At 28.5% G+C, this 26,008-nt stretch overlaps 1 protein-coding gene across 8 annotated transcripts in view; it reads left to right on the top strand.

Annotated features, from left to right (window-relative positions):
* Positions 1-16,242, top strand: part of LOC100863221 (octopamine receptor beta-2R) — an 84,825-nt gene extending 68,583 nt beyond the window's left edge. For 6 of the 8 annotated variants that reach the window (XM_086908064.1, XM_086908056.1, XM_086908062.1 and 3 more), the window contains one exon: positions 31-3,645. In XM_086908064.1, coding sequence (XP_086764190.1) covers positions 31-121 — 91 coding nt within the window. In that variant the 3' untranslated portion in view covers positions 122-3,645. Of the gene's footprint in view, positions 1-30; positions 3,646-15,855 lie in introns of those variants that run through there. The other 2 variants (XM_086908060.1, XM_086908063.1) reach the window with 1 other exon arrangement.
* Positions 16,243-26,008: the final 9,766 nt, after the last annotated feature.

Below are 26,008 nucleotides of genomic sequence, written 5' to 3'. Positions count from 1 at the left end.
ATTGGTGCCACTGTCTGTTTCTACTTTCAGGTACGACGATCGCACTAAGAGCATATATTCGGAGACGTACATCAAACACATCGACCGACGAAGATCGAGCGAGTACGGTAGCAGCCTCTGAAAGAAGAGCAACCACCAACTTCGCTCGCGATGTTCCAACAAAAAGAGAGAAAGACACGCAGAAACACCTACACACCCACCTGATAATTATACATCCGTATCGTCGCCTATCTACACAACACGTACCTACACACATACGTACCAAACGACCCGTTAATCGTCGATTAATATACGTAACGTGTTAGCGCCATTTTGCCAAAAACTCGCGGAACACGAATCTTGCCAAGTGAATGCTCGCGTTTTTTATCCATCTGCGTCGCGTGTTTACGGTTTCCGTGCAAAATTCCGATCGGGTGCACGATTCTCGCTCCGTCAAAGCGATTTGAAGAAGAATTAGCAATGGAAAAAGAAAAAAAAAAAAAGGATCTTCGGTGTTAAGCCTGATTCAGGAAATATATATTTTTTAGCGAAAATGTCGTCCGAGACTAATTAAAGACCACGCGAAATACGCATATAATCACGTTCAATTAAACTCAACGATCGAATATTGTATTTATTCATTGTTTTCTAATTTTCCAAAGAGATTATCCAACGTGTAAAGTTAAAAGAAAGACAGTTGTTCATTCAATGGTAACACGTAGACGGAATACACAGGAAGGAAATAATGTTTCGTAGCAATCTTACGTTTAGGGCGAGAGAACAAATGTTTATTCCATCGAACCTGCAAGAAACCGGAAGCACGCGTGGACAGGGATACGCGGGAATCATACATCATCGCGAAACGATCACAGAGATGAAGGACGGGTAGAGACGCGCATAGATCACGTTGCATTGCCAAAGATTATATATATATATATATACATAAATATAAATATTTTTAAAGAAAATTCTCGGGAGAAGAGAGACACGCAGTTTAGTTGGGATCGATGGATGAAGGAAGGAACGATCACCGAGAGAAAGTCACGAGAAATCGTCTTTTGTTTTTCGAGGGATTTGAAAGAAGGATGTTTTCGAGGAAGGACGACGAAACGTCTCGTCGAAACGTTTACCTCGTCAAAGACACTTTTGTCTGATTTTCTTTCGATTTTCGGATAAATCTGCATCCTATTGGGTGGCCAAGCGCGCTCGAAATCGTTTATTGAACTGGAAGAAGTGGAAGATCGATATATTACGATATATTACGAATGAAATTGAACGATCGATGTAATTAGTTTTATCGAAATATAATCGACTGCACAGTTTAGAACGGAATCCATTTTTGATAGTCGATTTATCTGATATTAGACGGTGTACAATAGGAACGAAGATTCGATATTAAGTAAGAATTCCATATATAGTTTTTGATTCGTGTTCGAAGGAAAAATTTGCGTGGAGAGTATAATCTTTGTTATTGTTAATTTAATTAATAGATATTGCTCATTGATGATAATGTTATAATATTACACGATACGTTGCACGATATGTCTGTTGCGAATTTTCTTCTTCTTTTTTTTTTTTTTCTTTTTCAGAAGAAAATCACGACGTGGTGTACAATTCCAAAGATCGTTGTTATTGTTTGCGTTGTTATTTAATTAATGTTATTTGTTTTTAAACGGATATTTGTTAAAGGTCAAGATTGCTTTCAGAGGTTTATACGTCATGAAAAGAAATATTAAATCTTTTATTCTTTTCTACGTTTATTGTACGTTATTTGTTGTTCTTATGCGATTTCGAAATAGCAAATAATACTTGTTCTCTATTTATTTTACAATTAAGAAATGTCTTCCTTGAAGAAGAAGAAAGTGCAATGGTTGCTTTTAAAATAAAACGATACACAGAAATAATAACTACATTAATTCCTAGATTATTGAATTTAAATTATTGAATTTTTAATTATTTATTGAACTTATTTAATTGGATTAAAGTTACATACAGAATGGTTGCAGAAAGGTATTTATAGTTGAAAAATTTGTAATTTTATATTCTGACTGTAAAAATGCAATTTTTATTTTAATCTTTTATCGGATAACGAATCTCTTCATCCTCGTAAATTTTATTTAATTGTTAACTGTTGTATAGTCGATTAAATAATTTTAATTTATCATTCGTTCTTTACCAGGAATATTTATCCTGTCTGAAATGTTACTTTAGCTTCTAGTCCAATATTATTTCACAATATTGACGCAGAATGGTAAAATTACGATTCACATTACGATAATTCCATTGCATCTCAAAATGTTTAAGGTGAAAAAAAAAACACGAACAACACCGTTCAAAAAATTAGTAATAATAATCAAATATACGACCCTTTAATACAAGATAGAAACTTCATCTAAAATAAAATAAATTCACGAAAATAACCCTATATAACCCTTTATAATCCTTATATTTTGATATTACGAAATATGATATTTAAGTCTCTGTGATCAACATTTTCCGTTAATTTAAAGAGAAAAATTTAAAGAGAGATATTAGAAATATCTATAAAAAAAAAAAAAAGACGAAATGATTTATATTCTAAAATATGCTGCCGGTAGAACGAATAGCAATTCGATTAAAGAGCCACTCCCTGTTGTTGTGGACCGAACGAACTTCACACTGAAAATTAGCGAAGGCACCGTGAAAATCCCACGCGAGCTTCAATTCGAATTAATTAACGCGTAGCTACGCCATTCGGATTCTCCAAAGAAGAAAAGTTCGAATAAGTTTGTCTCGAGTAATTAAATCGATAGAAAAGCGAGCAATTCAATCACAAGAAAAGGGATCGCTACAAAAATGAATAACGTCGAATGATCTATTAAAATAGAATTTTTCAAGAGAGACGGTCATCGGTCGGATAGAAAAGAAAGATTCTTAAATTGAAGCGAAAAAAAAAAGAGAGTTAACTCAATGCAATAACGTCTGCTTTATTAGAGTCTTCATCAGACAAGGCTTAATCATTATTTTAAACTCGATGTACGCGTCCTTTAGTTGTTAATTAATATTAATTCACTTTAAAATATTTCGTTTAATTTAAGCTACGTTAAAAAAATAAATAAATAAATAATCACGTCGATTGATCAGCAATATTATAAAGTCTGATATTATATATATATATATGTATATGTAAAACGTTATGCGATTTCTTTTTTTTTTTTTTGTTTATTAATTATATCATTTCGTTTTTTTTTTTTTTAATTTTCATGTCATCGTTTTTCTGTGATAGAATTCGCGTGTTAACGTTCACTGTAAATAGTTTGTAAATACGTGCATCGTTTCAATAGCATGATAAACGATAGCCGAAGATACGACGTTTCTTTTATATAAATGACTACATAGTTTGTAAAAAAGAAAAAGAAAAAGAGAAAAAAAAAAGAAAAGAAAAAAAGGGAAAAAAAATAATAGTCCGCGTGTCAATATTTAATAATGAATCAGCGATAGCTAATGCGTCGATAGAAAATTATGTAATGCTATTAATTCGAAGATTGCGTTCTTCTTTATTTTTTATTGAAAGTGGTAACGTTTTAAATTATGATTTTTTAAATTATAAGTTCGCGAGATATTTTAATTTTTGTTACTGTATAAACTTGTAATAAATTATCGCTTGAATATTATTTTGTTTTATAATCTTTCGATGTATTTATTCTTTATTATTATTTGATTAAAGAATACTTGAAGAGTTTTCGTTGCGAACAAAATTTTTTATTTTATTTTATCGAGTATCTCTCATTTGACCTTATTGCATTTCTTTTTGTAATAAACGTCGAATTCGAACGTTCGTTTTCGAAATATCTGCAAGATATAGCGATATCGTGAAAGAAATATTGCACATATATGCATATCTCAATACAAATTATGTGAAATTTTTTAGAGAAAAAAAAAAAAAAAAGAAAGAAAGAAAGAAAGAGAGAGAAAAAAAGAAGAAATATATTTTGGAAACTATAATTATAGATTTTATTGTTTCGTATTCATTTTTTGTATTATAACCTGTTAGAAATAATAAACTTGATTATATTTCAAATGTCATATTTCGTTTCTTTTCTTTTTATTGTCACGATTATTTACGTCTTACCAATTAATATAAATAAAATAAAATAATAATATGTTAATGTTAATTAATGTTGATTTAAATGATGGAAAATTTGAAAAAAAGAAAATTAAATTAAAATTAAAATTAAATTAAATCAAGAAATGGAAAAAATTGTTGAAATACTAATTATAATAAAATATGAAATTTAAATATGAAATGAAACGAATGATGGAAAGGAACTTATAAATACATTTCCATAAAATAATAAAACGACTTATAGGAAATCTTTTAGATTAATAATAATTTATACTTTTCCTAATTAATTATCAATTTTAATTACTTTAGAAAAGATCCCTGAACTCAATTAAATTCAATCAAGATTTTTAGATAGAAAAGATATTAAAAATACAGCAATACAAAATTTCCTATATTTCTATATTTGATAAATTGATTATTATTGTTATTCATTCTTTTTTAATGGCAAAATAATTTTTATTATATAATCAAAAATTCTGAACACGTACGTAGTTTTAATATCGTTTATTTCTTTTTTCATCATATTAAGGAGTTTAAAAATCTTGAATTTTTTTCACAAATAATCATTTCATAAAAATTCCTTCTCGCGTATTAATAAAAACGGATGTGACAATTTTCCAAGAAATTGCGATGCGTTGCATAGTCTGATAGGTCAAACAATCAACATTCATTTATTAGTCTCGTAAGCGAACCAACATCAAGTACTTTACGAGCTTTTTATGATCGCACATTTTATCAGATAAAATCTACATGTTATAGCATTTCACGCTACATATTAATTGACTAAGACTAAAGAAAAATATGTCCCTTTCATTGGAAACCATATTGATTTTGAATTAATTAAATTTTCTAAAATTCCTAAAAGCTTGAAAAAAAAAAAAAAAATTCTTGAAATCTAACATGTTTTCTGACCATTTTAATACTAATCTTATACATTAATATATTAATTACTCATGGGCATAATAAATCTTATCGAAAAATCAAACGTATTCGTTATATACTATTTTAATTAACTTTATGCTTTTTTTCAAACATCTGAAACTCTTTTTTGAAAAAAAAAAAAAAAAAAATATTCTGATAATTGTGCATGTCTAAATCAAAAATTAATTGCATCACATCTAATTGCACATTAACATATAACTTATATTGAATAATAAACGCGTTCAAAAAAATTTTTTCATCTCTTTTTATTATTTTTTATTATTAATTTTTTGATTTAAGAGATTTGTAATCTTTAAGCGAAATTTGTTCAATATTTGCATCGAATAAATTTTGCTTAATTCAACGTAAAATATAAAATATACTCTGCAATTTATCGATGAATTTTTCTATTTTAATTTCGAAATTTTTATTCCCAATATTAAAATCATAATATTACAAAATAAATTCATTCATCAACTGAATTTCAACTGAATTTTAAATTCCATTATATTTCATTCTTTGATTTTACAAAATACAATATTATTTTAAATAAATTTCACCGATATTTCATTTTATTAAATAATTTCACATCGTATAAAGAGCAATATAAAAATTTAATTTTCCATTTTTTTCAATTTTTCATTTTAATTTTCAGATTTTAGTTTTACAATAATCCTTTTATCTTTTCAAAAACAAAATTTCCATTCAATTTAATAATTTAATCCTATTAAAATACAATACAAATATATTATTGCTCTTTATTAGATTTATTAAAAGTAATGTAATAATATAAATAAACAAAAATAAATTCATTGCCATAAATATCCTATTATGCAATACGCGTAATGCCAAATAATTTACATTGTCACTGATTATTATCACATTCGTATTCCATATATTAAGTGTACAAAGTGGACACTTTATTCATTAAAAAAAAATATTCTATTTATATTACAAAATATATTTTTCATTCCAAAACTATTTCAATATAAATCAGTATACAGTGACGTGCCAAAAAATATTGCTCTTAAAACTTGTCCATTAATCTTCGCTTTAACAAAACAACGTAATGCTTAGAAAAAAAAGCTATTCTTTTTTATAATAAATTTTATACGTGTAGGAGTTTATAAAATTACAAATTTTTTAATAAAGCATTTTTTTTTTGTATCAACATATACCTCAATAATAAAAACATGTCTTCTCAATTCTCAATAACTTAATAAAACTAACGTAATAAAAATGCACTGCCGACCAAAAATGTTCTTGTATCACTATCACGTGTTCTATAGAAACAAAGAAGTAAAAAAAAAAAAAAAAAAAAAATCAAGCAATTAGAATTTTATGCTACCTTCTATCGACTATTTAATTAAAAAAATTATCAAAATAGAAAAATTGCTATTAACATCTAACAATAATAGATAGATCTGGAAGATTTAAATATATCTGAGAGAACAATTTAATTTAAAATTTTCAAAAAAAGTATACATGCTCGGTCAAGTCAGATAAGATAAAAATGATTAATTTAATTATGAATTCCCTAAAAAATTTATTCGATTAAATTTTGCACGTCACTGTATCGAGGATGACCTACTTTCCTATAAATGTAATATTTTAAAATATTTTTTCGGAGAAATTGGTTTTCCAAATGTTTATCAAATTTTTATCGCCTATGACACGTTTTTTTTTTTAAATATGTAGGTAATTATTTACGAAGAGACATCTCACCGATTGAAGAGACATAACATTTTATATCACAAAAATCTTTTCAACGTGATTTCATAATATTATATACATATGTGTTTAATATATTTTTTTTTGGAAGATTAATTTTTAAAACTTAGTTTTAGTTTGATTAAAGTTTAAATTAGATTTGAATAATAAACGATAAAGGTAATTGAATTAAAGGAAAAGCAAACGAAACAATATTATAACGTAACCTAATCCAAATCCAAATCCATTTTAACGTGTTAAATATCGGAAAGTTGCACAATGTTGTGAAAAACATTTTTATTACTAATTTTTTAATAAACAATGGATAACGGCTAAAACTTTTGAAAATTATATTTTATTGTATTTTAAAGAAATATTTTTATTGATATTTCCAAAATTAAAATTAATTAATAACCGAGCGTATATAATATAGAGAAAAGTTGTTCGAATATCGCGAAATATATTATAAAATCGTTGATCCGTACTCTTCTTGTAAATAATTACCTACCCTCAAGTATTCCTATTTAAATTTATTTTCATTTCCATAGTTAAATTTGACCTCAATCTTCTATACTTTTTAAAAAAAAAAAAAAAAAAAAAACACCGATAAAAATTAAACGACAATGCAAAATCCACGAGCGAAATAAATTCACGAATCTTAGTCAAATAAATTCATTTATGAAAAATGTAGAAAAGGAACAAAAATCATACAAACGAGAAAATCGAATCGTTAGATATAATTCTCTTTTATAATGACGGAATTGGAAACGTGGAAAAGAATCGATATGCGCAACAGGCCTCCCAATACGGATGATTGTCAGCTCTAATTAGAGACATCACTCGGATCTGGGTAATGAGAACTGGTGCGAGCGAAATTCAATAAACCGGGAAAATTGAGAAAAGAAAAGCAAGTGCGCTTCGATTCTTAGAATTCGAATATACAAAATCAGAGATATAAGCATCGAAACTCCATATATCCATTTATTTTGTAATGTAAATAACGTTAGTGTTTTCTTTTGCTAACTAAATATCTAAATTTTTATTTTTAATATTCGAAAAATTAAAATCCTATAAATACATCTAACTACGGTTTAGAACGAACGGTTTTAGACAGTTTTGATATTATATCTCTGGAATAATATTTTATTAAATCGAGGTTTAATTTCGCTATATGCGTCGAATTCGAGTCTTCTATTTCCGATTTCTCTAATACAATAGTTTCCAACGAATCTTCAAAGAATTTTTTGGAAGATCGAACAATTGTTATTAAGATCGATTCGTCTTCGATCGATCCTTTTGAGTAAATGAAAGGGAAAATTTAAGTTTTCGAAGAGGAGAAGGATCGAAAGTTATTTGAATGTTTTAAAAGAGAATCCTAATTCGAAAAGAGGTCGAGAGGATGCTAGGATTGTAAATTCTAGTAAATTCTATCAATGCAACAATATCGATGGAAATGTTGATCGTGAATCGTGATTGCGGTGGAAAGAAAGTAATTTGATAATTGGCTCACCTTTTAAACATATCTTTTATTTCGTGCTTCATTAATTTATCTTCTGCTTTCGACAGAAAAAACGACAGAAGGCTTTGTTATGGATCGTGAGATCGAACAAATCAGTTTTACAGAATTCTTGTATCTTTTCTCATTATCTGATTAGAACAAATGAGAGATTGAAAATTATTTATTTTTATAAAACAATATTTTTCATTAAGTTAAAACGGAATGTCGTAATTTCGCCAAAGTTTGAAAACTACATTTGAGATTGTTACGAGAGAGACAAATTAATGTAAAATCTGTAACCACGATATCAATTTTTTGATTAAAAACCGTACATTATTTGCATTTTAAAATGAGAATACGATGAATGGAAACAAATTTCATAAAAAGTCTTTTTCATTTCAGCGAAAAGCTGGAACAGAGCAGCGAAGTTTCGAATGATAATGAGAATTTTATTGATTTAAATTTGCTTTGATAATGAATCTATGAAACTGGCATAACCTAAATTTCAACATGAAAGTGGTAAGCATAGAATTAAACATAAATATATCTCGATTTCGTAATTTTTATTTCTTTCCATCAATTTTTCATCACGATCAAAATGAATATCAAACAAATTACCAATTTCCGCCGCAATCTCGTCGATTTAGCAAAGTTTCTCTCGTTCACGCCGAGTCTCTGTGATTCAAAACGATGAGTAAGCAATAATAAGCGATAATTGTGCGTGATAAATTAAATAAATTGTCTCGAATCGCGAGGTAATCGTTCATAATCGTTCGTTTGTATAATGTTAAAAGCGCGAAACATCGTAAATAATAAATGAATAAATAAATAAATAAATAAATAAAATTAGTGCGTTTCGTGACAAACTTTTCACACGAGACAAATGTGATATATCGCGAGAAGAAGAAAAGCAGACTGTCGTTCTTTTTCTTTTCTTTATTTTTTTTTTTACTCTCCCACATCTCTTTCTCTCTCTCTCTCTTTCTCTCCAATTCAATTTACGACAGATCTGGAAAACTAAAACTAAAACTTCCTAGCTTAGGTATCTTAAATGTGTCGCAATAAATACATTGTACGAGAGGGAAAAATTAATGAAATGACGTTTAAAAGTTTGTGATAAAGGATTATAGTCACTCTCGTCGAGAAGAATAACATTTTATCATCGTTAAATTTATACGGAATCGAAGTTCGATGAAAAGGAAACACTGCTTCAATTATCATGCTTTTCAATGAATTTAACTCCGATTAAGTGATTAAATAATAATTTTTATATTACGTGACGATAATATTCTTTGAAAAGGAAAGGATCCTTTGTTGTATTATTTCGCAAAAATTGTTTTAAAACAATTGAATGAAAAGATATTTTTTTTCTTAACGATTCGTTCTTACGAAAACTTTATGTTTTTTTTTCCCTCCTCCCTTTTCGAAATGAAAGAAGAATCTTTAAACATTGATTGAAATTTTTAATCAATTTCGAAAATATAAATTATTATAAAAAAAAAAAATAATTATAATTATATATAAATTTCTGATTTAAATCAGCAATAAATCATCGAAAATTATTCTTCTTGACGCGTGACGTTTTACCAAACACGAGCGTGTTTCAGCTTATAGAAACTGCAAACTTTGAAATCGGTGTCAAATTTGAAATTTAATCGCAAATTATATCATTGCAACGTTTAATAAACTTTGTCAATTCGAACTGCATACATACATTGGTTTTCTCATTACGAGTAATATCATTCCCGCTTATTAAATCAAATTTCGATTATTCATTATACGAACCTTGCAGTTTCTGTTTCGAGTATCGCGTGCAAAATATAGATGATGAGAGAAACGATTAAAATGAAAATAGAAGGAGAAGAATTTTTAGATGTAATCGTACTTAAAATATATACTATAGACAATCAAAAGCGCGTCACAAAGAAACAGAGAAAAAGAGTGTGACGCGTTGTTTCGTGGAATTTCGCCTGGATCGTCGTTCGATTTTACGATACGTTTACGATAATAATGATAACCGTAATGATAACGATGATTGATAATAATAACCGTAACGATCGATGCATACTATCGCAATAAAACGAGGATTAAATGATGATGTAAAACAGGATAAAGAATAATTAATAATAATAATAATAATAGAAAAAGAAGAAGAAGAAAAAATGAAATGAATGTCTTGTAAATAGTAAGTGTATAAATTGTCATTGTATAGCGATCACGATATTGTAGCAGGATATACGATTGTATTTTAAATGTCCACTATTTCTTTTTGTCATAACTTATTCAAACGAGGATCAGTCGAAATAAAGATTGTTTTTTGAAATTTGACACCACTTGTCCTACAGATGAGAAACTATGAGAATAATTGGTCGTGTGAATTTCCTATATTCCGAGTACAGGTACGTACAATATGAAATTGTATAGTATATTAATGTTAAGTTTATATGTTTGATGTAAGTTTAGATGTAAGTTGTTAAATTATTTGAATATTTATGATCAGATGGTATTAAAATTCGGTTTAAATATTAAACAATTTTGTAAAATTTTTGTATTATTAAATCTACCTATGACATTTCTAAATAACACGAGATATTTCTTTTTCTTTTTTTTTTTTATTAAATATAATTCATATTTCAGAATTATTTTTATTAAAGCAGAATGCTTATCGCGCCAATACTTTTGTCATCCAACGATGATTTGCAAATTATTAAAATACTATTCTTATTCTATCATTCTATCATTCATCGGACATAGAAAATAATCCTCTTACGATTATTTATAGAATATTATCCTCAAAAGAACGTCTCTTGGATTATTTCATAATCTTTCGTACGTAACACTTGTTAAAAATGATCGATTAAGCAGTCCGTCGCTATTATACTTTTCGATTCATTCGTTGCATGAAACCATTGTATGAAATTATAATTATAAACGTCGAAATTTTATTTAATATTTTTATTATATCATACAACTTCAATGTTTCTTTCAATGTTCTAATTCATTATATTCCTAATACACTCAATACTCTCTTTGATTCGAATCAAAATTTTTAGATTAAGTTTTAATTTTTTCGTAAAATAGTATTCAAATAAATTTTCACGGATTAGCATTATACATATATTTCAATATATTATTTAAAGAAATTCTCAAAGAGAATAAATTTCGAATAAATTTAAAATATCATTCTTCTAAATCAACTTAATATTCGTCCAATTCGTGAATTGATGAAACGTCAATCTAATACATTCATTACACTTTTTGTTGAACAACAAATAGCGAATATCCATAAAAATACTTTTATCACATTTTTTACTCTCATCTCTAATCGTATAATTTTTACATAATAAATCGAATATTTATTATGAGTCACAATAATAAAGAATCTCTCTCCATCTTCGACTCTCCCCTTCGAAACTACTACTCTCCTCGAGATCGTCACGTTTATCATATCGTTTCGTACATCCTGCCTGTCTTAATTACCATCCTTCCCTCGTTTATCCAACCATACTTTACCCTCGAGAGATTAATTCCTCATACAAAACGTTTAATGAAATTCCTAAACACAGGGGTGAAACGGCATGATCCTGGCGTAACCGTTGCGCATTGCAGCAACCCCACTACGAAGCCACTCCAAGCTGCATGTAGCTAATGCAGCAGCTGGCATGCAGTGCAGTTACAATTCCGCGAAGCAAGCTTCTTTGATTGCAGCCCGCACCGAGGACACTTAATTGCGAGCTGCGTTCCTTTTTTATCTTTTGCCTCAATTTTCTTCTTTTTTTTCGCCCCTTTTTCCCTCCCCCTCTTTTTTTTTATCCTCTCTTCTCTTTTCGGGACCGAAAGTACTTTTTACGTTACTATAAACGAGAGGATGAGAACGTGTTTCTTCTCGTGTTGGTCGTTTTGTCGTGGAAAACTTGTGATGGCAAAGAGCGAATCTCTGGTTGATAAAAAGACGCACTTTTTTTGGAATACGAGTTGTTTGACAAATTAACGAATAAAGGATCCGTGATTTTTGGAAAATTAGATATACTTGAACGGTGTTTTAAAATTTCTCGATGAATCGTTCGAGATATAATTATTGAAATTGAACGTTGTAAAGAAAGAAAGAAAGAAAAAAAAAAAAGGAAAAACAGAGAGAAAGAAAGAAGAAGAAATCGTAAGTTTTAAAAACTTTTCTTTTTTACGGAATAAAATAAATTCGATTTCCATGGGAGAATATATTCTAGAGAAATTTCATACGTTTAATTCGCGAAAGTCTCAAACTGTATTATTGCGAAATTAATATCGCGAAGATATTACATTAAGACGCTTAACAGAAAATGAGCATGCCATTTATATCACGGTTGATGTGTAATTATGGAATACGGTTAAGATAGGAATAATTGTTAACAAGCCAGATGAAAGATAATATACGAGAACTTTAATGGACTATAATTAAATGCATTTTTTGCTTTAACTCGAAGACTTTGTACAACGTGATTTTCAAATCTAATCATCGAAGGAAATTATTAAATTTGCTGTAATAAAATCGAATATTACGATGCCCTTGCTACTTTTAATTAGTAATTAAAATTATTATTAATTAATAATAATTTTGTAAATATATATTAATAATATTATTATTATCTTACGATTAAATACTTTAAGAGTTTACCGATATTTTTATCCCTTTTCGAATTTATCTTTCCCTAAGTGGAGGATCTCGAAAATGGTTTACCTTATTAAAAATTAAAACGGGTACGAAACGAAAAATGAAATATATCTTCCAAAATGCTTTAATGATCGTGATATACAGAGTTCCAGATTAAAAACCTGAAATATCCTACAAGAAAAATTTTAAATGAAAATTTCAATTTGCGTTAAATCAAATATTTTTATATATTAACTGTTTTGCATTTATTTCGAACTCTGGAATATACTTTTTACAGAATAATATTTGAAATACGAATAATAATATTTTAATCGCGTGATTAGAATTTTTAAATCTAACATACCGTGATACATCTATGCAAAGCAAATTCAGACGGAGGCAGAGAAATTTGAATACGATTAACGAAGCCCGAAGACAGCCCTTGAGCACGAATTCTGCGAAGACTTGTCTTATCTCAAACTGTTTGAAGTTAATCGGTGGATGCTCGGAATAAAGTTCATTCACGTTCAAAGGAGGCAACAATATTGGTATTAGCAGATTAATTTTCGAAATTACAAGTTAAAATTTATCAACATAACCGATTCTAATAAAAATAATTTGATTGGGTCAAACTGTAATAAAAAAGCTTTTAAGAGGTAAACGATAGAACCTCTTTTTTTATTAAACGAATTAACCTACATCTACCTAATCGTATCTAAGATTATTTTATTATCCAGAAAATTTGTACGATAAATAATACTTTTAAATACTTTTAATAAATACAGTTGAATGTCTTTCGTATCAATTACTCATTATTTTTTTACGTTAATTTTTACGATATAATTCATTTCGTCATTCTGAAACATCGATTAATCCGATATAATACATTCCTCGAATATAATTATCAAAAACGACGAACGAAATAAACCTGAGTACAACGAAAAAATCAAATATAAAAGATACAAATGTTATTAATCACAGTTTTATCGGGTATTCAAGCGTGAAATAAATTAGATGGAATAAATGATGGAAAATTTGAGGACGGAAAGGAAATGTATGTATAATAAGGAGAAAATATTGTTAAGCTATAAGAGCATAAACAAAGGGGATGAAAAACAAGAAGAGAGACGGTGTGTGTGTGTGGTATATATATATATAGTTACGTGTCTTCGATACGTGAAATTTTCGTGATGGCATATCCTATTACGTGATAAATATGATTACGTTCTAAATAGTACCATGAGAAACTATCATACTGGTTCGTTAACGGAGGATGGATATAACTCTCTTTGTTCTCTGACAACAATCCTTTTTTTAAGATTAATTTTTATTCCAGAGAAAAATGCTCGGAATCCCTCCTAAATAATAGAGTTGCTCAAATGGCGAAACTGTGAAAGAGATAATTTCACTATTAAAGGTATGTCGAAATTAGAGGATAAATTTTTTTTTACACGAAATTCTTTTTTTTATAGCTATTCTTTGGTTTTGGCGTAGAATTGTATTCGGCGTGATTTATTAAATTTTACTTCGTCGAATAATTTTCGAGAAAATTGAATAATTTCGTTTGATGAAAATCTGTAACGAAACATTCATTGTATATAGAATTATGAAATGAATTATGGAAATATTAATACAATATGAGAAATAAAAAGATATATTTTTCGAAATCTCGTTTCGCTCCAATCTTTTATACGTAATTATCGAATTAAGAACGGAAGAACTACGAGGGGAATGAATTGATTTTCTATAAAAAAATTTTGATAATTAAAATTTCTCATGAATCAAATTTTAACAATTTGAAAATTAAGTTAGCAGCGAGCTTTCCACCTACATTAAAAATCATTTTCGTTTAACGTCCCTTTCCTACAACATCCTGCTATTCTATTCGTGAGAATGAAGGATGAACGCCATTTTAACGCAATTTTCTCCACATTGAAAGTCAAGATCCGATTAAGCGACGCGAGGGATATCGAAGCTCGAAGAGGCGGACTGGTGAGATCGATATCAGGCATCGAAAACTCGGAATGCTTAAGTAAGGAGCTCATTTACGTCAGTGGAGAGCCGATGGGGCTGAAATATGCGACCTTGGCCAAGGGGAGGATGGCTGATTCCTCGCACTGATTAAGCGCATGCAAAACCACCCCTTCTGCGGAAGGCCGTATATATATCGCGTTTGATGCATTTCAACGTTGTGGAAAAATAGTTGGTTGATAATTATTTTTAGCAACCGATAATACAATCCTAGCGATCTTACTATATTTGGACAATTTTCTTCTAAAGATATTTCTTTCAAATGGGGAAAAATAAATCGAAGCAAATAAATGAATAAAGGATAATATTCAGATTCGTTTCCTTTTTAAAATAAAATAACTTCGCTAATTATAGCGTTTACTTATACGAGTATCTATAAGTATATATTGTTGTTTTATATAGGGTGTTGCGTTATTCACGGGCAAGAAAAATTTTCAAGTAAAAGTGAAATTGGCTAATTTCTAATCTCGTTCTATCTCCTTATAACTCGATAAATAAATCTCGACATTTTTGCATCGGTTTCTAAAATCGAAATGTCCCACGAATATTAATACCCTATCGATTCGTACGACTGTCACTAATACGTAATCCTTCGAATTATAAAAAGAAAAAAGAAAGATGGAAGAGAAAAAAATTCATCCAAGAAATATTTTATCGCGACAAGAGTCTCCCAAAAAGCGCACGAGGTTCGTCCCAGTTTTCCATTTATCTCTCGTTTAGGCACGGTTGACAACTGCGGAATGGAGCGCGGTTCATTAAGATTCTCGTGGCGCGTTTAGTTATTTTTCACACGGTAAAAGGATTACAAATCCAACAGGGACGATTTCTCTTGTTCTCCGCCTCTTTCGTTCGTTTATTGCGTTACGCTCGAATACGACTTGACAAGATGCGGCAACAATAAGAATCGAGTTTGTTTCTATGCGATTGGAATGTCTCGCGTGTTACGATAGAATTTTCGCTGATTCGATCTCTTATTTACAGATCGGCCAACTGCGAATAAAACTATATATAATCGCGGAAAGAACACGATTTTCCACGCGATGATCAACGAGGGGAAGAACGATAAGGAAGAAAGAAGAAGGATGAATATGTAATCAACAATGAATCGAGTGGCATGATTGGGAGCTAACAGAATGGGGAGGGAAATGATGCAATTGAGAGAGGCTAAGGGTTGATTGGCGATTGTTGCCAGTCTAAAATTGAAATTTATGTATTTATTTTTCAAGTAGATTATAAATGTATTGAAGCGAAGAATAAAAGGATATTTATAAATAATTATTGTTTAAATACATCGAATATGAACCAAGGATTGAGAGTTATTGAATATTGAAATACATCTCGCGAAGGAATAAACTAGTTTTTTTTAAATTATTATCTATCATTTATTTTTATAAGAAAGATTTCTTCTCCTTTCTTTTTTCCTACTCCCATTAATTTCTCAAAGTCATTAGCGTATTTGGAAACATTTTTAATTTATATTTTCATCGACTTTGTAATTATATATTTTCTATTTAGATTACTAATATATTCATGCTTTGAAAAATCCTATATATAAAAACATCTATGCAATTTTATTACTAATCGAATAATCTAATTGTCTCTTTAATTTCTGTGCATATTTATTGTGCTTTATATTTTTAGAATTCATCAAAATCTCTATCGATCTGAACAGTCTGCGAAACTTCTGATTGCTTTATTTGTAAATATACGTGTAATTTACGTATGTAAATTTCAACGAAACGAATATTTTTACAGATTCTGATAACAAATCAAAATTTTAGAAAATTTCATCACCTTACGGCTTTCTCTTACTTTCCTCGTAAATTTTTTTAATTCTAAAATGAAAAAATTAAATATTCGCGAATAATTGTTATCTCGAATTTCTTCAAGAAATTTGAAAACTTATTTCGACATCTTTGTATATTTTATTCGTCGAAATGTAAGAAACTATTTCAGAAATTCGTGTCATAAAGACAGAATGCAAGTCTCGATAGAAATTTATTATAGAATTATATTAAAAACAAGTGGCAGACTTAATAACGAAAAATTTGGGTAAAAATTTAAAAATAATTATTTATATTATATAATATAAATTCATTTCGATTGATTTTATTTTGTTTATTTGTCTATCTAATAAAGGATTGAAAGAAAGAATTGAAAGAATTTGAGAGAAAATATTTGAAAGGCTAATAAATACAAAAATTTTTATTCGAGGAGGTAATGTTTAGTTTTTAATTGAAAATTTGATCGTAAAACAATATTCGGAATCAATGCACAATAACTTTAATAATAAATTTTTGTAGAAAAAATATAATAATATTAATCAGAAAAAAAAAAATAAAAAGTAATTTATTTTGCATTCATCGCGTCTCTTTCTTTTTTGTTAGAGATTTTGTTTGAATTTTATATTCTAATCTTTATATATATTATATACGATAATTATAATTCAATAGTATAATACGATGAATAAAAATTTATAAAAATATTATGAAACTATTTGAAATTGTTAAAAATTAAGAAAAAAAAAAATTCCAAAATGTAAATTAAAGAGACTTTATGAACTACTACTATGAATCATGTTTTTTTTTATTCAAACTCGAATGATATTTAAATTTTTAATGATCAACAGAAGACCGCTTGTTTTATATATTTATTTTTTTAGCACAAAAAATTTCAATATATGGAAATATTCGTTGCATAATCAAATTTTTAAATTCAAACACACATTTGCATTTTATCCGTAAATCTAACAGACTGTTTATTTTATCCCATTTTTAGACGTAAAAAAATTTCAGCACGTTCAAAAATGATGGAAAGATGCGTTACAGATGCGTTTCGAAACTTTTCTGAAAAGTCATTATACCTATTCTCAGAGAACAATTAATTAAAAAGAATTCTGATTTTCATTTGAGGCAAGTTTCACAATTCACTTTAACGTTTTTATCTATTTATTGTTTTTTTTTTCAGATCGTGATATCGTGACAAAATGCAAATAAAAAATTTCGCAATGAATTTCACTTTTTGTTGGCAAAACTAAATTCTGCTCGTGAATCATATTTTTTCTCATACAAACGAAACATTTTTCTTCGTCGATTTTCTTCGTCCTTTTTTACGCCGCAGGACGAATATAAATTTTGTTCGATACAGCGAGAAAACGCGATGTGTCTTTATTAACGACACTTTAATCTTCAAAAAATCGAAAAGCGTGATAACGAAAAAGAATTTAAAAAAAAATTAAATGTAAATACAAGCAAACATTAAAAACTTCAAACACGCCGCGTAAAAAAAATTTATATACAAATTATTCTTATATAAATTATTATATACAAGTATTACAAAATTTAAACAACAAATCAAGTAAAAAAAGTGAGATAAAAATCATTTCGAAGAGACTTCACGTGATGTAAATATTTTTTTTTTTTTTTGGTGTAATATAATAAGCTAATCGCGTCATTTATTATTTAGCTCGTGATATCGCAAAATAGTTATATTTGATTATTTCATTTGCAATAATCTTATATATTTATAATATATAAAAATCGCATTCAATTAATTGCTAAGATTCATATAATAAACAAAAGAAATGATAAATTCAATTTGAATTCGTGAATGTATAAAATTTGCATTCTAAGAACAAGGGTAAGTAAAAACAAAGAATGGGAGGAAGAAATGCTTAAAATTGAAGAACTAACGCCATCTTCACGCCACAGATGAAAAACGTGTACACAAGAAGAGTAAATATAACGACAAATATAACGATAAAGAAGAGCAAATAAGGATCACTGTCGCCATCTCTCGTACGTAAGACACATCTCCCCAAAAATGATAAGCTAGCAAAAGAATTGAGAGTCAGCGCCACATTATAAACATTTCTAAAAAAGGAATGAATTCCTTATTCACGAGATAAAGCAGATCTCAATTCTTAACTTACTTTATTCTTATATACTTTTATCTTTAAATCTTTGAAAATTTCATTGGCATTTGAAAAACGGCAAACAATAATTAATTCTTAACAGATAAAGTACGGAATATACGTGAGATGCATTTATTCGGATCACAAATACTAATCCAGAAACAAGGGGTAAAGTAGATTAAATATTAGCCATTATCTTGGAAGCGAAGAAAAATATTTGTCTAAAAGTGCCAAGAGAGGGCACTAACGATCCATTCCTTATCTACTTTATCCTCGATTCATTGCACGAATCACGGACGAGAATAAAATAGTTGCGATATTTTACGGGATTTCATATCGTATATTTTGAAATTATCAAAAAAGATCGCATGAGATTCTTACACCATCAAGTATGCTATAATTTAAATAAATCTATCTAATGTATAATTTTAAGAAATTCCTTGATAAATTTTCTACCTATGAAAAATATAATCCGTTCGCAGCCAATTAGCTCATATTATTCGCTATAAAATTTATAATTGTATCGCATGATATAATTATGAATCGTATAGTAAATAATAATGATTTCCCGGGTCTCACCGGCGTGGAGGTTGCTGCGAATTGGAGACCCACCCTAACCACGGCGTCCCATCCACCCTCCTTTTGAGCAAATTTATTTTAAATCAATGATAAATTTTCCTTTCGATGTAGGTTTGCAAAACGTTCACGATTCTTGATCGTTACGCAAAACAAACAGCAAAAGGAATTTTAACGAAAGCCGACGCGATAAGCTAAACCTGAAATTAAAATTAAAAAGGTTATCTTAATCTAATGTATATAATAAAATATAACTCTACATGAGATATAGATATGTTGTTTCGTATATATAACAATATTTTATATATTCATTGCCATGAAAATAGAAAATATTGATAATTACGAGATTCTAAATGAAAAAGAAGACAAAATTAAATATATAGAGTTATATTTATTTTATTAACCACCACCACTGTTAATACCAACACTACTACCATTACCAATACTTAATAATGCATGCAGTTATAAATTCTACTTTAAGCAGTTTAAGCAGTTTTCTAAAGCAGCGATTTTCTACGAGCCAGCTACATATATTTTGAAAATTTCACAATTCCTTGAACAAAATATCCACAGAGATATATTAATTTTAAATGTAACCAAAGTCCTTAAAGATAATTCTTAACATAAGTTTACAAATATTTACATTAATACATACAATACAATAATACAAAAATTTATTTGCAGATAGGTGGAACTATCTACAAAAAAATTTCAATAAAACCAAAGAAATTATACAAAATTACACAAAATACAAATATTTTTCGTTCATTGCATACTCATTTCACGCTCATTTCACGCTCATTCCACATTCATTCCATATTAATCTCTGAAACAGAAGATCAATAAAAAATTTAAAAAAAATAAATTAATATAATAATTTCTTATATATTTTATCTAATAATATACAAAATAAATATTATTAATTATATATTACTTTATAATATATATAAAATAAAATATATAAAAAGTTATTGTAGTAAATTATATTTGTTAAAATTTTTATTAATCTTTTGTGATCTTATACATATTATACTTAGTACTCTTAACTTTTTTTAATTTTACACAAATACAATACATATACAAATAAGTTTATTTTTCAATCATATGATTCCTATCTACATAGAATCTGAATGCTTTTCTCAATGCTCAAAATACCTATGAGCTACCTATCTACTTATATAAAATTCTAAGATTTGTTCAGGGGCCCCTCTTACACAGAGATATCATTAAGGAAAGGAAAAAAGGTATTATATGAAGTATGCATCCTTTTGAATTGATTAGTCTCCATGGTATCTAAAACAAATTAAACTAAACGAATAATTAATAAAATTCCATAAGATATTATTATTAATTGTCAATAGACTCAAATACCATGTTCTTCTGAAATATTGATACTTTTTAAAGTTGATATATCTGAAACAAACTTATTTAGAAGATCAGCATATAATAATTTAAGAAAAACGAAAAAAAAAAAAAAAAGAAAATCGTAATTCAAATGCTATGACCTGCAATAATATAAGATGTATAATGAACATTCACCATCATTGATTACGAAAAATTTAATAAAAAGAATTTAAAAAGAATTTAAAAAAAGTTTAAAAAAAATTCCTTACCAATGATAAAAACAAATATGTATATCATGGCAATATTTTCTGTAGCGAATGTAGAGAAAGTGATAAGAGGTGCTGAAAAAGAAAAGAATCTAATAGTAGCCAGAATGGCTACTAAAAAAAAATATCTTCCACTCGACATGAACCCGAGCAAAAACCCGTGAGTGGAATGTTCATTTTATATCGCAAAACTAATAAACTAATATATTTTTTTTTTTTTTTAGAAATCAAACGCGACGAGTGCTTTAATACATTTGCAATATTTAATTTACAGCTAACAAAAAAAAAAAAAAAAAAAGATGAAATAATCGCGAGAATCAATTATTTACGCAACACTACTCTATGCACTCGAATTTAAATAACGCAACACTAATGGCGAAAAATCCAGTGCAGTCTCCTCCGACTGCTGTCGTACAGTCACCCTTGTAGCTTCTTAAGCCACTTAAGGTGATTCAGGAACATAAGCATTTCCACAATCTTAGTGGAAATTTGGGCATTCAATATTCGCAACACTACTTGAAAAAACGCGATTATTTATCAACGCTACGCTACTTTTTAAAATAAATTCAATAAAAATCATTATTTTTATAGAATTAGAAAGCTATTAATAATTGAAAATAGAAAAATTAAAAACAAATAACAATATAAACTATAATAATATTTTATAAGAAAATGTAATAATTTATAAGAAAAAAAATCACGACATATAAAAAACAATATATAAAACTGATACAAACGCGATTTTCATTTAACGCAACACTAATGCAAACGCGAAATTTAAAACGCAACTCTAATTCAACCCGTTATTAATCAATCGCAACACTAATAAAAAAATCGCGATGCCCATGATGACTGGATCCAGCTGGATGATGGGCCGGCATGCAAATCGGCCAGACAACACAACAACAATTACTACATATACTAAAACGAGCACAATGACAAAATAGTAACAATGACTTCCCATCCTTTGGATCCAAAACAGATACAAAAGATGAGAAACCATTCGTTGCAGCCCTCTTCTCGACAGTTTGTCGGGGCCTCTTCGGTCTTCCTCCTTCGGGCGCGATGCCCGCTGAAACTTAAATCTAGGCTCGAGATTCACTGATCGCAGATCAAAGAAAAAAAGAAAAAAAAAAGACTAAATCGCGGAAACTAAATGCACATAGACGACCAACTATCAATTACGATCGTCGATCGTACACGTGCAGAATCTCGAGCGCAACGTTCGTTTCGAATTTACCTCGCGACCGCGACCGCGGAAAATTCGAAAAATCGACGAATAAAGCCAAATACGAATGGCATGCTCCATTCGCATGTTCCAGCTTCATCCTCGATTTTTCAAATTATATTTCCTGAAACAAGTTGTCACGCGAAAACGCGCCTACCCGACCAGAGACTGTGACAACCTGCCCGGCCCTACCTACTTATAATTAACAGACACACCAGAAGTATACTACCTATCCTACCTAACCCTATATTTAAAAAATGGCAAAACAGGCATACCAACACGTTCATTCTACGAATCTCACGCATAATACTCGGGCGCAAAAGCCTACACTAGGGAAAGCGTCCCGGGACGCCTCCGACACCCGAGCTTGGCACACAACTTGCACACTCTAACTTTACGTACCATTTTCCTGAAATCGACTGACGATGGCTAGTGACCATTGCGTGAAATGCGATAAAAACCGGTGTATATCTTAATTTTAATTGTACTCTCCATTTCAATGAATGGATATGTCTTTTAAGGCAATTAAATTATTAAGGTTGCATGAAAATTTGATCACCATTGACCATTATTATAATTTGAAAGTAAGAATTATAATATTGCGTACAAATATTGTTGTTGAAAATTGTAATGATATTAATCGTGAATATTTTAAATATTTCAAGTTATATCGTGTTATGGAATGATAAATGAAACGACGCAATTCCACAGCCTAAACCACACACACATAATGTGGAAAGTACGTCGTGCACGATACACTAACGCATCGTCAGTCGCTAAAAAATGTTTATTAGCTTATGAACTAAGATCATCATGCCCATCGCCTCTCTCTCACCCAAGTAGCACTTGGGCACGTGAGTGAGATTCTGGCAATAGACATGGAAGGGGTTAAACCTGAAAATCCTAAGCTAAAAGGAAAGTATTAGTGCAAATTTAACGGGCTAAAATTATATCATTCTATGTCATTCTTTAATAAATATTTGACATAACAAATTTAATGAATTATTGAATTATTAATTTTAGAAAATAAAAAAGATGTTTATTTATAATAATTAATAATAAAAAATAATTGACTCGAAATGAAATATTAATGTTAAAAATATTAAAAATAACCTCAGGCGATCTCTTCATCAAAGCATATATTCGAAAATGAAAAATCTATGTGCAAAACTTCTTGCTCTGATTCAGAAATCTACCTGTCGCGAAATATCTTCTTGCACATAATATTTCATACATTTCTTTTTTTACGAAGGAAATTAAACATTTCTTAATTTAATCCAATTCAAATCATACTTATTATAGATTTATAACATATCAATTAATCACATATTATGATTAAAAAGTAAAATTCAAAATTCTTTATTACACCACTAATGATAATATGCATTTTATTGCATATTTTTATCCATTATATAACAAAGTCGCAGGACATTCGACTTCTTTACTACAAGAGATTTAATTATAATCAATTCGATATTTCTCATTTATTCGAATATTCGTTTTTATTACTAAATTCATATAATTATTCAAATAGTTCGATTCATATAGTTGTTTAATCTTCATTTTACAAATGATTGCGAAAGCATTTTCAACAATAAATAATCAAACTAATTTGTATCGCTCATATTAATCATACTAAAATAACTAGATATATAATTATACAATATTAATTATTACAATATATACAATAATATTATTTTAAAAACGCGATGTGCAAGAAGATCTATCCTGATCTAATAAATAAAACACAGAAAGAAATGTTACTATTCACGGGTATGATAAATACCCGCGGTCATTGTGCTCGTGCAAAAATCTACGTATACAACCAATCACCCGTGTCGATTAGGACCTTTCGTCCTACGACATGATTGAATGATCGGAGGAACATAAATGCATGCGACTCACCAAAAGATGCGAAGAATCTGCATTGTCGTCGTAGTCGTCAAGATGTCATCGCCAAAGTAGTCATTATCAGAAAATTGAAACTGTAACAAAACATGAAATATTATAATTAAAACACAATATTGATTATTTAAAAATGTTGAAAATATATATATATATATGGAAAATATATATAAATAATTACCTCTTCGCGTGATGGATGATTGCCCTATTCCTTCGAGAAACACTGATTCTACCCTGTACCGAAAACGAATATTTAAAAAAATAAAATAAAAAATAAAAAACTATCGCGTCGATTTAAAACAGCCGACGAACAAGCACTGACTCTAGTTTCGCGAATAATTATGATAATTTGATTAAATTGATTATTATTCATTCAAATATTAAATAAAAACTGTTACGGAACAAACACTGATTCTACAGACCGCATTGCACGCGGTCACAAAAACTGAAGTCCAGTAGAAATGTTCATAGATACTGGCAAAATCAGGCATCTTTAAAAAAAATGTAAAGCATTATTATATAAATGTAATTTTTTTTTATTAAAGCAAAATATAAAGAAATAAAATTTATAAAAATAGTTACCTCTTCGCGTGATGGATGATTGCCCTATTCCTTCGAGAAACACTGATTCTACCCTGTACCGAAAACGAATATTTAAAAATATTTAAAAAAATAAAATAAAAAATAAAAAACTATCGCGTCGATTTAAAACATAGCCGACGAACAAGCACTGACTCTAGTTTCGCGAATAATTATGATAATTTAATTAAAGTTATTATTCACTCAAATATTAAATAAAAACTGTTACGGAACAAACACTGATTCTATAGACCGCATTGCACGCGGTCACAAAAACTGAAGTCCAGTAGAAATGTTCATAAATATTGGCAAAGTCAGGCATCTTTAAAAAAAATATAAAGCATTATTATATAAGTGTAATTTTTTTTTTATTAAAGCAAAATTTAAAGAAATAAAATTTATAAAAATAGTTACCTCTTCGCGTGATGGATGATTGCTCTATTCCTTCGAGAAACACTGATTCTACCCTGTATCGAAAACGAATATTAAAAATAAAAAGAATAAAAATAAAAAACTATTAACGCGTCCGTTTAATTTACAATCGGCGAACAAACACTGACTCTAATTTCCCGATTATAATAAATAAATTTAATTAGAGCTATTGTGCTCTAAAATATTAAAAAACTGTTACGAAGCAAACACTGAATCTACCGATCGCATTGCGCGCGATCACAAAAATTGTCTGGAAATAAAACTGTATTAGTAATGGGAGGGATTATATAGAAAAAGAAGCAAAATATTTTTTCCATATTTTTTCTTCTTCTTTTTATCAAACATTTGCTTCAAAAAAATTGCCATTTTTATTGAAACTATGGAATGATTATTATCATTTTTTTTTTATAAATAAAAAAATTTCACGTACAAGAATATATATTATTAATACAAAACTATTAATTTATATTTATGGTGAATGTTCATTATAAATATTCATTATAATATTACCTTGAAATGATAAAGAATATCATAAAAACGATCGAATAAAAACAGAATAAATACATACAGTAACAGCAAATGAAACATCAAACTTCTTGAAAAAGTCAGTTGGCGTCCATATTGAAATTTTTCCCGCCTTTTCAAATTGTACCAGGTAATAATCTGTACGAAGGAAAATAAGAATTTTCAAATATATATATGAAATAAAATAAAATTAATCGATCATACAATAAAGTAAAACAAAAATCAAATATAAATTCTATCTTAAAAACGCTGATATATATATATATATATATATCAGTTAACTAAAATCCTAACCGTCGAATAAACGTCATTATTTCAATTAACGAATTAGAAGGGAGGGGGAGGTGGAGGGGCGGGGGTGTATGC

This window comes from Apis florea, unplaced genomic scaffold, assembly GCF_048593485.1.
Source record: "Apis florea isolate Af1SG1 unplaced genomic scaffold, ASM4859348v1 contig_3036_pilon, whole genome shotgun sequence".
Classification (NCBI taxonomy): domain Eukaryota; kingdom Metazoa; phylum Arthropoda; class Insecta; order Hymenoptera; family Apidae; genus Apis; species Apis florea.
Note: the sequence above shows the minus strand (reverse complement) of the source record. Positions and strands in the feature narration are given on the sequence as shown.